This window comes from Brachyhypopomus gauderio, chromosome 6, assembly GCF_052324685.1.
Source record: "Brachyhypopomus gauderio isolate BG-103 chromosome 6, BGAUD_0.2, whole genome shotgun sequence".
NCBI classification, from domain to species: Eukaryota; Metazoa; Chordata; class Actinopteri; order Gymnotiformes; family Hypopomidae; genus Brachyhypopomus; species Brachyhypopomus gauderio.
Window position 1 is genome coordinate 21,082,257 of NC_135216.1, and position 13,946 is coordinate 21,096,202.

The 13,946-nt window shown below is 45.6% G+C and overlaps 1 protein-coding gene across 1 annotated transcript in view; it reads left to right on the plus strand.

The window, feature by feature from the left end:
* The first annotated feature begins 1,502 nt into the window (after positions 1–1,502).
* The window catches only part of pou2f2a (POU class 2 homeobox 2a), a 44,563-nt gene continuing 32,119 nt past the window's right edge, over positions 1,503–13,946 (plus strand). The window contains exon 1 of the mRNA XM_077007824.1: positions 1,503–2,724. Coding sequence (XP_076863939.1) covers positions 2,625–2,724 — 100 coding nt within the window. The 5' untranslated portion in view covers positions 1,503–2,624. The remainder of the gene's footprint in view (positions 2,725–13,946) is intronic.

Sequence of the window (13,946 nt, forward strand, 5' to 3'; positions counted from 1 at the left end):
TGTGTGTGTGTGTGTGTGTGTGTGTGTGTGTGTGTGTGTGTGTGTGTGTGCATTGGAAAGGGGGTATTGGGCTCAACACCATCTTCAATCCACCTTCCTTCCCTTTCTGCGCGATAGACGCGCAAAACACACTATATTCTACAAGAAATAATTGCTTTTGTCTGGAAGGAGTTTGGACGGAGGGGGGGGGGGGGGTTCGCAGCGCGTGCCCTCTCTGGCAAGGGGGGTTTGTGAAGGACAACTAGTCGGTTCTTTTTCCTCCTCTTTTTTCTCTTGCTCGTTGGACACGCGGATGTCATCTGTCAAATGGAGAGGAGCGCGAGGAGGCGGAGGGGTGTGGGACTCTTGGACAATAAGGCTCGCAGAATCATTGTGTCTTTGCTAGGCTGGACAAAAAGAGCCGAAACGATTTTTATTACTAAAAAATGATCGCGCGTGTGTACTACCGGTTATAATATTTTAACAACACTGGCGTTACTAGTTATGAATAAATCTTTCATATCTCGTCATTAAATAATGCTTCCTTTTTATGATACGTGGGTCCATAATTGATCGATATCTCATTAAAAGCACTCGCGGCTGTAGGATGGGGGAGTGTGTGTGTGTGTGTGTGTGTGTGTGTGTGTGTGTGTGTGTGTATGTGTGTGTGTGTGTGTGTGTGTGTGTGTGTGTGTGTGTGTGTGTGTGTGTGTGTGAGAGAGAGAGAGAGAGAGAGAGAGAGAGAGATTGGAGCGGGTGGGTGTGGGGGGATCTAGCTCTGCGCTTTCGATTTTCCAGTATTGACTGCGATGTTTAGCGTATAGATTTTTCTATTTTAAAAATCTATGTCGGCAATAATCTTGAGTGTAAGTGCGCGGCACAGATTGTAACTTTATAACTGACAGCATACAACGTATCGGAGGAGGGAGAGAAAAGGGAAGCGAGGCGATGAGAGGCGAGATGTGGGGACGGCATCCACTCTGCTCGGTGTGCCATAAGCGCTCACATCCCGTCTGTGGACCAAACGAAACTTTGTGAAACAAACGAGGAACCATTTGGCACATCACACAAACGTTCAGTCGCCCACGTCTCACCACAACGGCCAAGTCGCCCAGTTGTAACGTAACACATTGACGGCTTTAAATGTCACGTCTAAGCCGGCTGGTGCTGGTTACAACGTCTGCACCGCTGTGCACATATACGTGCATGTATGGAAAGGTGCGTATAATCACCTGACGTGAGCTACTTGGCCAACGTGTTCCTATTGTGTAAGCCAATCGATTAGCGGATCACCGCAATCATCAGAGTCATCATAATGAAGAGTAATCAAGAGATCAATACAGGGGTTAGCTAGCCTTATATAGGATTAGTAAAAAAGGAGGGGAGGGAGGAGGGAAGGGGGGACGGTATAGAGCGAGAGAAAGGGGGAGAGAGAGGGGGTGGGGGGAGAAGAGCTGCTCCTCTCGTTTCAATGTTGCAGGCAGCGTTGCCAGAGCGCTTTGGTACTGGTGGGAGGCGGACAGCTCGAGCTACCGGGGTTCCCAAATAACGGGACCAGCGAGACGTACACACAGACGGATGGCGGGACACAGCCAAAGAACGAATTCCGCGTAACGGGTACCGTGTTCCTTCTTTTCGTTTAGTTTTACATTCTGGTTTGAAAACGAGGATACAGTGGTCCGGTTTATTTATTTATCGATTGGTTGCGTTTTAATTACTGGCCTGTGACTGGGAGCGAGGTGGGAGGAGCGTGCAGCGGACCCGCTCCTTGCGTAGCCTTACTTGTACAATTATTTAAATATATCAATTATTAAATTATATATTTTATCTACGAATGCTGCTTGATGTGCATGCGTGTGTAAGGTGATACACAGAACAGCTGAAAACCAAATAGATGAACCAAATATTCATTTTAAACATTTATGAACACATATTTTGTAGCCAACCCAGCCAGCAATTGTCACTCGATAGCAACGAGCCAAATAGTTTTGTAGGCTAATGAAGGGACGTTTATGTTGATAAGATTTATATCCAAGCAAAAGCAAAGCGAAAGCGGCCGAGGCGTGTGAGACCAGGCCACGGTGAGGTTTTGCGTCCACACACCTGTCTCCAGCGGAGTAACAGGACAAAAAGACATCAGAAGAGTTTGAGATGAAACAAAAGATCATGTCAGCGCTGTGATTCATCCTGCCGGCCACGTCCTCCGCAAATGTACATTCGCGTCAAACGGCAATAGCCGGTTAATGACGTTACCGAAATAACATTTTCAAGTTTTACAGAGGTAAAATCGAGGACAAAGTGAAGCAGTTTAAATAACTAACGTTTCAGAGCTTTTCGTGGTAAACTCACAGTTTAATTAAAGAGCTGCTTCCTGACTATCCGTCTGTGTGTTAGTCCGAAATTCAGCTCTCTCCACACCGAGGCACCAGTGTGAACACACACATAATGATGACAAAAAGGCACAATACCAAAAGTATTAAAATTTCATAAGCCCAATCCATCCACACGAACGTCATTAAGTAGTCTGTGTAACAAAACACTAGCAGTTCAAAGAGTGTAACTTAACTTAAAAAAAAAGAAAAAAAGGACAAGAAGAAGAACCGAAGACAAGAAACTATAGAAACAAAAACCGACGACAGCGGATCATGTTTGTTCCCTTGCCGGTGCCGTTAGTCTTTCAGAGAACCGCTCCTGACTTCGGCGCCTGGCGTCTCAAGTCTCCGCTGGCTTTGCGCTCCAACTCCGGTAAGACCCTTTCGCCTTCTCCCGGTTCATTCATGGACTTTCTCACGCTAGGTTACAGCTGAAGCACCTGCTCACACAAGCTTCCAGTGAAATCCACAAAAAACAAAAATCACGGGCATTTTTTTTACATGGCCTGAATCCGTTCTTGGTTCAGTTTCTATGCCTCTTATTAATAATTTTCTTGTTATTAAGACTAAAATGCACCATTTTGGTGAGTGCTAAGAAGCACCGCGAGTTGCGAAACAACGTCCGACTAATTGCCCCTATTTGAATTGTTCTCGGCCTCTTCATCATTCTTTATTCCTCCTATCTGCTTCTCCATCTGTCCTCTCCTCTCCCCACCGTCTGACTCTGTCTCTGCACCCGGCTCGCCCGCTCCCGGCTCTCGGCCAGTTCAGGGAATATTCATGGTAATTTATCGATCCTGGGATCGATACAGGGACCGCGGGAAGAAAGGAGCGATTGAGGGTGAGAATTTAGCGACGGGCTTGAGAGTGATGGGAGAGAATAACACGGCTCTTTTTCTTTTTATCAATTTTTCAGTGCTTTGCACAGTTAGGTTGCCCAGGCGTGCTCGCTTTGTTTCAAATCTTTGCTCGCTTTACTGTTATCCTACATATGCCGCGTGGGTTAGTTACGGGGCTCATATAAAGTAATAGTACATTGTCATATTATTACTTTCTGGGGCTAGTGTTGGTGGCTTGGAGGCCATGCGGGCGCGTCTCGTCTGATCTCCACCGAAGTGGAAATTCTCAACTGACAGATGGACGAGACGTATGCGCCACATTTCGACCGGTGTTGTATGTATCTCCTTAAATGACACCAGTGAAACGGTTGAAAATTCAAATGAGGTACGCTGGGAATAGAGCCACGCACGTCGTTCGGCCCACCCCCATCTTTCTGTCGGGGTGAGACAAGGGCAAGTAGGTAAACAGTAGCATCATAAAGTAACGAGTCGCGGACTTTTAAATATATTTAACAGTCCAAGTCGGTTTGGGCCCAGATGCTAAGGCGTCTTCCAAAACACCAGAGACCTGGCCACCTGGTGATATCCCTTCCCCATGGGCAGGTAGTGTTAAAATTGGATTGGCCGTGTTTGAAAGGGGCCTCCTAAGCCAGTTTGGATAAATCAGTTAGGCATTCAGTTTGGGCATCTAGATTAAATTATAAATGGGAGATGTGGTATATGGGATTTTGTGCATTGACAATAAAAAAGAGAAGTTTGAGCTAATAGCAAAGATGAAAGAACGATTGAAAATATAACCTCAGAAATCCTATCATGAAAATGTTCTGCCTTGATTCCCACAATACTTTTGTGTATGTTGGAGGTCTTGTGTGTGTGTGTGTGTGTGTGTGTGTGTGTGTGTGTGTGTGTGTGTGTGTGTGTGTGTGTGTGTGTGTGACAGGTTGTGTTGTCACCTGCACTTTTGCTGGTGTATTTGATGTCTGATCATGACCCAATCAATATCTTGTGCTTGATATATTTTTGGTATTGTTTTATACATTTTGTGTTATATTTTAAATGCAGACTTCTAAAAACATATATTGTTGTAAACCTAAGCAATACATATTTTAGGTCCTTCAAAGTAAAAGTCAGATTCAAAATGGACACTGGGCATCACTGAAATGGCAAGACTTTACACCAATCGGAATAACTGGCAGAGTGGCCAATAGGAGCTTATGTTTTTGGAGGGGCATTCTGCTATTGGACAGATTTCCAGCTGTGTTAGGGCCTTTGGCCAGCCAACACATAGTGGACACATTTGGTAAAGGTTAAAGGAGGATTTAAGGAAGTGGTCCGAGGGAATGAACTTACAAATTCTGATCCAGTGGCACCAAACTGTTACATCACCATCCTCCGTATGACAGATGTGTATTGCTCTATTCATTACCATCAAAATATAGCTAATGCATATATGGCAGTAATTTACATACGATTCTTTTTTTAATGCTATGTTTTGTAAGCTTTAGGGTAAAATAGATGGTGTACAATGTGTGAAATTTATTTCTTCTCATAATATATAATGACTGACAAGATTATGTTGAAATGGAATCCAGAGTTGGTGAACAGAATGTGTGAAGCAGGGTGGTGGTTGCACCTGTCTGGAGCCGCGTGCTCAGCTACAGAGCTGCACATGCTCTTTGGGTTAAAACCCTTTGGCCGCAGTTTAACACATTACTTCAAGGCTTGGACCTGTGCTCCCAACCAGTGTCCTCCACTTTCCTATTTTTTGTTACACACACACACACACACACACACACACACACACACACACAATGTCTTATTTTAGCAGTGTACCAAAACCTCGACTATGAGTTCTAGCCCTCTTGGTCCCCCTGGCGTGGGATGACAGATGCCGGAGACGTTCAGACAGCAGTGGGGATGCGTAGTCTGAACCACGCCACGCGATTACTGTACTCTCCGCTCACTTCAACTGCGCAAGAGCGAATGTGTGTGTCTGTGTGCTCAGTTCATATCAATATAAATTTCTAGTCAGATGCTGCACAAGGTATTTTAATCTCCAACTGGTATTGATTAAGCAGCGCTGACTTAGCCATCCACAAGCAGGCTGTGTGTGTGCGTATATGTGTGAGAGGTAGTGTGTGTGTGTGTGTGTGTGTGTGTGTGTTTGTGCATTTGTGCGTGCACGTGTATAGATCGGATTTGAGCAGGAGCGTCGGCGGGTCCCAGTGCTAACGTGATTGCGAATGACAAAATGTCCACCAGGGTTTGTTAGGGACATAATGGGGAATCAATAGACACAACAGAGATGTCAATACAACATGCTTTATTGCATTAAGCTACCTTTCCCATCCTTGTCCCAACACCTATACCTCTCTCTCTCTCTCTCTCTCTCTCTCTCTCTCTCTCTCTCTCCTCTCACACACACACACACACACACACACACACACACACACACACACACACACACACACACACACACACACACACACACTTTCCCCTCACTTTCTTTGCTTTCATATTCACATACACTCACAAAGCAGATATGCAGATATGTAACCCGTTTCTGTATGAGGCTGAAGTAATATACTTCCTTCCTTTCACCTCTCCAGAGTTTCTCTGTCTTTGTAGATGTTCACAGTCATTGTGTGCTTTCTCACAGTTGATCTGTGCAGTCATATGTCTCCATGTCCCTGTGGCACACACACACACACACACACACACACACACACACACACACACACACACACACACACACACACACACACACACATATAAGCCCCCTGCTGAGCACCTGGCTCGTCGATCTGACCTGTCCCTGTCCCTCTATCCCTCTCTCCCTCTCGTGTATCCATGGAGACATTCATAGGCCATTTAGCAGATAGCAATAAAAACATGTAGGTAAACACATTCTCTCCCACAGAAGCCTCACCCCGCCGACAGAGCCCACTACCACTGCCATCAGCAGTGAAATGGACCTCATTTAGTCCCTGATACTCTTATATCTGACAGGGTAGTGTGTGTGTGTGTGTGTGTGTGTGTGTGTGTGTGTGTGTGTGTGTGTGTGTGTGTGTGTGTGTGTGTGTGTGTGTGTGTGTGTGTGTGTGTGTGTGTGTGTGTGCAAGCACATGTGTGTGTGTGTGAGAGAGAGAAAGAGAGAGAGAAAGATAGAAGGGACATATGTATAATAATAGCTGAGGGCACAGTATGTTGTCTGATTCTGATAGCCTTTGTAACACACAGAGCAGTTTGACCGGCCGAGCGTCAGAAATGGAATCCAATCTTCATATTGTGCTGGGGCATCCTCTCTCTTTTCTCTCTCCTCTCCCTCTCTCTTCTCTCCCTCCCTATCTCTATATCTCTCTCACTCTACCTCTCTCTCTACTGGCCCTCTATCAGTTCCATAAACCAAATAACACACTCCAGCCATGTTAATACACTTACTGGTCAAGTAACTCCTACCGTTTCCTCTCCTGTCTCAATCCCCCATAATTCTCTGTAATTCACTGACAATGTCGCATACTCATTCGGCCTCTTGCCGGCTCCTCTGCCGGCTCCCCCCACCCCGAAGAGGGAGCTGAGTGTACGCCACACGGCTTGTAGCTGATTAGCCTCTGTTAGGGTCAGGCTCACACTGCCTGTTAATTAAGCTTAAGAATTAGATTCCATGTTGTACTGATAAAACCTGTGCACTCCTCCACACGTGCACACACGCTCTCATTGCATGACCCTGTCACAACATGATCTCTCTCTCTCTCTCACTCTCACTATCTCTCTCCCTCTCTCTCTTTTTCTATCTCTCTTTTTATGAGCCCTTTCCTCTTATCTGGAGGATGTCCTGCCTACTTGCCTACTCTACTTTGAGAGAGAAAGAATACCAACATCCACATGTCGTTGTGGGCAGGAGGGTCACTGTTTGGCCCTCTGGTTGTAAAGGGACATGTGCTGGCACAGGGAGAGTGTGTTTTCTCCCAGGCCTCCATACTGAGAGAAGACTGTGGTGAAGGATGGAGGTGGGACGTCACGCCAAGACTGGAGGGATGGAGGGTTGTGGAAACAGTCCAAACAAACACACATACAACTTTTCAAAGCTATCCTAAGAAAATGTGCACCTGCAACATTTTGCTTTTGCAACACACACACACTCACACACACACACAGAGGTGTGAGAGGTGTGCGTGTGTATATCTCAGTGTGGGGGACCATACATTTCAGTAATAACATGAAATAATAAAAGCTTGATTGATTTTTGCCCCTCCATTTCATATCCTGCCCTTTGCTGAAGCACTACAGTTTTGGGAGGGATTTAAGCACCCAATTTAATTTAGCGGGTGATCCTTATGATAATGTGTGTGTGTGTTTGTTTGGGGAGGGGGACCTCAGGGACACACTGTCCTTCCCATAGACAGCATGCAGAGTGTTGGGGTTACTGTCAGGGTGTAGGAGGGAAATTTAATATCCCTCCCACAATGTATGCATGCACGAGGGAGTGGAGCAACAATGGAGCACACACACACACACACACACACAGAGAGAGAGAGAGAGGTGTGAGGGCCAGCTTTTAATAACGCGGAGTGCTTCTGCATTTCAATCTCTTCAAAGTAACCCCATCTTTAACCCCCCAGTCATACACACACACACACACACACACACACACACACACACACACACACACACACACACACACACACACACACACACACACACACACACACACACACACACACACACACACACATACCTACTCATAGAGAGAATACATGCATGCACTTCAGCACACTTAAAGAGATGAATACACACCGATGAACATATACAGAGACAATGAATACACACCAAGGAAAGTACAGACAATGAATACACAACAGTCAGTGTATAGAGACACACCAAACATGTTTAATGAGATGAACATTTCAGAATGTTTCCAGTATGAACATATCCAATATTACAGATCACCTAACAAAAGGCAGGAATCAGGTCACCGAAGTGGCCATTTTTGCTAACTGGAAAAACTGTTCCGCTGATGTTGAAGTTATATGTAAAGTTGCATCATGGGAGGTGGTGGGAGGCCTTGGCACATTCACACCTTCTCAGGTGAAAGACGGCCATATTCCTCCTGCTCTTCACTTCTGCTTTGTGTCTTGACTGAAATGAATCTGCTTTACTTGTGCTATAGCAGAACACACATCCTTTCTCTCTCTCTCTCTCTTCATGCACCAGTTTTCTAATAGAACAGAGGACTATCTCTCTAACCTCTTTGTTAGACAGTCTTTATCATAATGCTTAGAATGTACAAAGACACACAGGCACACACAGGCTTCATATACCAGAAGACATACAAATGAAAATGCACACACACACTGAACACACTGAAACATTGTTGACATCATAACAAACTGAGTGTTCAAGTGAGTCTTGCTTACCGACACACACACACACACACACACACACACACACACACACACACACATAGATTATATACAAACACCCACACACTGGTCAGTTAAGCACATACATCTGTGTAGTGTGTGTGTGTGTGTGTGTGTGTCTGCATGTGTGCAGGTGTCTGTATAAAGTACTATATGGAGCCATTGTTCATACTACATTACTTGGAGTGTTTTACTCCATTATTTCCATGAATCAGTCCAGCAATGACCTCTAGCTGCAGCGTCTTCATCATTTTCTAAAATGATTGTCAGAAAAGAAAGAGGAGAGAGGAAAAAAAATGAGAAACACGAAAATACCTTGCTTTCTTTTTGTGTAAATGAGTGAGGGTGTGTGTGTGCACTTGTGTGTGTCTCCGTGTGTGTAACATAACTGGGCTAGATGACATCCATCCTCCTATCATTACCTCTTCTTCTCTTTTCCCCCTTCATTCTTCCCCTCTTCCATATGCAGGATGAATATTGTGAATACGCGGAGGGGTCAGCTGCATAATTCTCTAAAGCAGGGGCCACCCTGATTACCCAGGGGGGAGACCAGCAGGATGGGCCACTGCAGGCCGGCCGCAGAGTACCTGACAGGCCAGCTAGCTAATCCCTCTGCTAAGATAAATAACTACACCCCCCCCCCCCCTCCCACACACACACACACACACACACACACACTCACAACACACATACAAATGGCAAAATGAACTCACCCACCTCCAGGCTGGTAGCACTGTGTGCGCTAAGCTAACGAGCGCAGTGTTGCATACGCATCCATGCACCCAGATATGTGTGTGTGTTTAAACGTGGATTCAGATAGCTCCTTGATCGACAGATCTTATTTGTTTCTGAAATGGATAGTAGTTGTGAGCTTGGTGGGGTTCGAATGTGTTCGGCAGAGTCAGGCGCTGTACAACTGCACTCGCTAGGGTTTGAATCTCCAGCATGTTAGAGGGGTAAATCGAGCACAGTGGATATTACTGATTGACCCTTGATTTGTAGTTAGAGACTCAACACTCCAGAGGAACAAGATTAAACAACATTAATGCTTTGTGTTTCTCATTTTTTATGAAGCACTTCAATTTGTATTTTTATGTATGAAACGTGCTATACAAATAAAGTTTATGCTTAAGTTTATTGATAGGATCAAATGAAAGAGAAGGTCTTTGGAGGCCTCAGTGTGTGCAAGTGAACGGATGTATTCAAATGTCATCAAAGACCTTGAAATGAATCCAAATATTGTAGTTAAAGGGATATTCATGTGTTAGTCTATGAAACGATGTGTTGAGAGTATGTGTGCATGTGTGTGTGTGTGTGTGTGTGTGTGTGTGTGTGTGTGTGTGTGTGTGTGTGTGTGTGTGTGTGTGTGGATGGGTGGTTGAGGGGCTCTCCACTGGAGAGCGTTCACCAGTTGTCCATTCAGCCGTGTGGTCCAACCCCTCTTGCCTCCTTTTGTCTGCGCGGTCGGATGGTGGGGGTCGACAGGTTGACCCCTGACCTTTGCCTCGCCTCTCCGCCTCCCTCCATTTATATGCAGGCGCCCATCACCCCTTCTCCTCGTTTTCATCTGGCTCTTGTAACTCCGTCAGTCTCCTATTGACCCGGCTGCCGTCTCAAGTTCAAGGCCCTGGTCCGGCTACCAGCGCCTGTGCAAGCAAACGTCACCCAAACACTTCCCAGGCACAAAGTATTCTGCAGAGCCCAGAGATTAACATCCGTTCAGGGAATCTGAAGGGACTGTGATCCATTTCTTGGAGATTGATGGCTTCACATGTACCGATGCACAGATAAACTCAGATGTAATTTAAAATACTGTCTGAAGCTAATTAAACGTCTTTCTACATAATGAGTAAAACCTCATGAGGACGATGTCCTACATCTTCTAGACATGAGTGGTTTCACCCCTGAAATGTTGAGATTTTTAGCCCAAACATAATGGTAGAGGGGGACGATACTTTTCATTTTGCTACAAAGAAGGAAAAGCCCTCCTTTAATCACCCATTATCTCAGGGAAACTTTACTGTACTACAAGTTGAACAATTTAAGTTTCGATTATATTCATCTCAGTTGACACTCTCAGATGAAAACCTCATATATAGCATGTGATACACCATAATATTCAGAATAAGTGTTAAAAGAAGAAGTTTAGAAGCCTTTCCACACACCATCTAACACAGCACCAGTCCCACTACCAAAGCCTTCATCTTTACTGAATAGACCCAAACACCTCAATTATATACTTGGATTGTCGTGGCTTTGAAGAGGAGCTCCATCGTTCCAGTAAACACGTCCACGTCGGCTCATTGTCCAGATACAGCAGCATTATTGTGCCTCAGCATATACACTGAGAGAGAAGAAGACAAACCTCTTCAGGAGGTTTAGAGGTGACTTTGTCCCCCTTCGTGTGACTGCTGGGGGACTGAGGTCTGGGTGGGGGTCATGAAGAGAGAGTTAAAGAGAGTTAAATTTAGCGGGGTTATTGCATTAATAGGGGAGGATATCTCCATGAAATTAAAATGAAAACTAGATACAGTGGGGAGGACTTCAGAATATTTCTTATTCTGAAAACATGTTGCACCAGGACCAGTGCAAAATGTGGTAGTACGACCAGTGTAAAAGGTCACACTAGGACTCTAAAGTCTTGTCTGGTTCACATGTTTAAGATTGTGTCTGAGCAGAATAAAACTCTGGGAAATTGCTGATGAGTAACTCTGAGAATGCTTTAAGTTATGCACTGGCAAAACTCCACAAGGAACACTATCATTTTTAAAAGGTCAAGAAATGTTTAAAAAGCCTATCAGAAAACAATTCTATATCTTCCTATTGTACTTTTTCATTTTTCACCATTAAAAAAGTACTTCATGGTGATGAAGGCTATAATTGTGTTGCATGTAAATGTACAGTGTATTTAACCTAAACCCCAACTGCCGGTGTAGTAACCCTAATGCTCAATCTAGGTGCCCTTTGGAAAATCATGTGCGTATGTTCCAAAGGCGAAAGGGATGTACAAATTGAATCTGTCGCGATTTCTGTAGAATGTACCGTAATTACAGTTTTCTGTATGGCCTTTAAAAGAAAAGGAACATATTACTGTCTGACTGTGCCATTGGTAGGTTCCGTTTTTAAGATCTCTCCCGATTTTTTCATGAACAACACATGTGCCCATGCACACACATGCGCTTGAGCACACACAGACACACACACACACACACACACACACACACACACACATGCGCGCGCGCACACACACACACACACACATGCGCGCGCACACACACACACACACACACACACACACACACACACACACACACACACACACACACACACACACACACACACACACAGAGGCGTAGACACAGACTGTGCTTTCTGTCCTAAAAGCCCCTTTTTGCTCCAGCAATTTTGCCCATTTCTCCCTCTGTCCGTGCCTCTCTTCCTCCGCTTTTATATCAGATGGCCTTGAAAAACACTATACAGATAATAACACATAAAATGTGCTTTTGAGACCTCAAACCTCATATGCCTTGAAGATAAAGTCACAGCATTCTCCTTTTAATCTACCCAAATGAAGCAGGTAACAGTGATTAATACTGGCTTATTAAAAGCTGAGGTTAAATTAGAGGTGGTGTGGGTGACCATCTGCAGGCCCCTCCCCCAGTCTGATGTGGAGAGCAGCAGGGATGCACTGACACTGCCATTTTTCACTGCTCAGATTATTAAAACACTTGTCAAGCTGATGCAGAGCTCTAATGAGGGCCAGTCCGGCCACGTCCTGCCTGTGTAAAGTGTCCTGCACGCATGCTGATGCAGAGCTCTAATGAGGGCCAGTCCGGCCACGTCCTGCCTGTGTAAAGTGTCCTGCACGCATGGGTAAATGGTGATGCTGTCCACATTTCACCCATAAATCAAAAACAGTTTTGTTTTGTTTTTTTAAGCGCAGTCCTCGGCAAGTAGTTTTGGTGTCTTTAGATTTGTCGTCATTTGGCGAAACACGGGGCTCTGGAGCATGAGCGGATTGTAGAGAGGTGAGGAAGGTGACGAAAAGGAAGGACAAAGTGCTTGGTCTCATAAATCATTAATGAGTATAGGGTGCGGGTACAGTGTACGCTGGACAGAGGAAGAGGAAGATTTGCGCCGGTGGCCAACGGACACACGCCTCCGTGTCACCACGAGGGCCTAGTTAACAGAAGAGGGTGTTAATAGAGCCGAGCTGGGAAATGAGGAATGACCCGACGCAAGACCAAACCCCTTTCACCGCCACCTCCCCTCCCCCACTCCTCCTCCTCCTCCTCCCTGGCCCCATCCCCCGCTCCTTTATCCTTCCCCCAGGAAGGAACGAGGGAGGAGATACACAGAGAGTGAGCAGAGGGATGGGTCAGGAAGAGAAAAGGGGTAGGGTAGGGTGTGGGGGGGGCAGAGGGGCAGACAGAAAGCATTAAAATTCATGGCCTTTTTTATTTTGCTCGCTGAAAATCAATACTGTCTACTATGGATGAGGTGAACAGTGGACAACAGTGGTTGCTGGTCAGGAATGGTGGGGTGGTGCAGGGGTGTTGGGGGTGGGGTTGAGGAGGTAAAAATAGGCTGGAGGGGTGGGAGGATGGAGGGCTGTTGTTCATTAAGTGTTGGGAGCAGAAGTGAAGACCCCTCCGTGCGGCTGGACTAGGGGCTATTGTCCGAGGGGCAGCCCTGCTTGGGAGGAGATGCTGAGAAAAGCTGGAGCGTCTGAAAGGGCCGTGCGGATGTGCTCCCGGGAAGCCCGTGCACAAAAACGCAAGCACAGACCTTTGTGCCCACGCTCACGCCACACCAGATGCCGACCAAATGAACACGCTGTCAGTACTGGAGCACACAAGCAGATCTACACAGCTGAGCCCGGCGAGGATGGATGTTTAAAACATCATTAGCATTTACTGTGTGTCAAAAGCAGACATATGTACATGCAGGTTCATGCACACTACACAGAAGTCTTATGGACACACTCACATACACACGTCCTGCACAGAACACTGGACATGTGCTCACACACTCCACCAATCATATAAGAACTGCCTGTTATACATGTGCATATGCATATATGTGTGTGTGTGTGTGTGTGTGTGTGTGTTTACATACTACATATGCATTCTATAGGTAGGGGGTGTCTTTGTACCTATAGGGCTCAGACAGCTGGTTACTATGGGGATAGGTGTGAAGCTCTAGGCTGGTGTTTTTTTTTTTTTTTTTTTTGATGTGGGCTTCATAAATAATTTAAAGAGGCAGCATTGAAATGCAAAGGCTGAGGCGTAGATATGTGGACGATATTGATGTTTGCGAATTTCATCATCTGC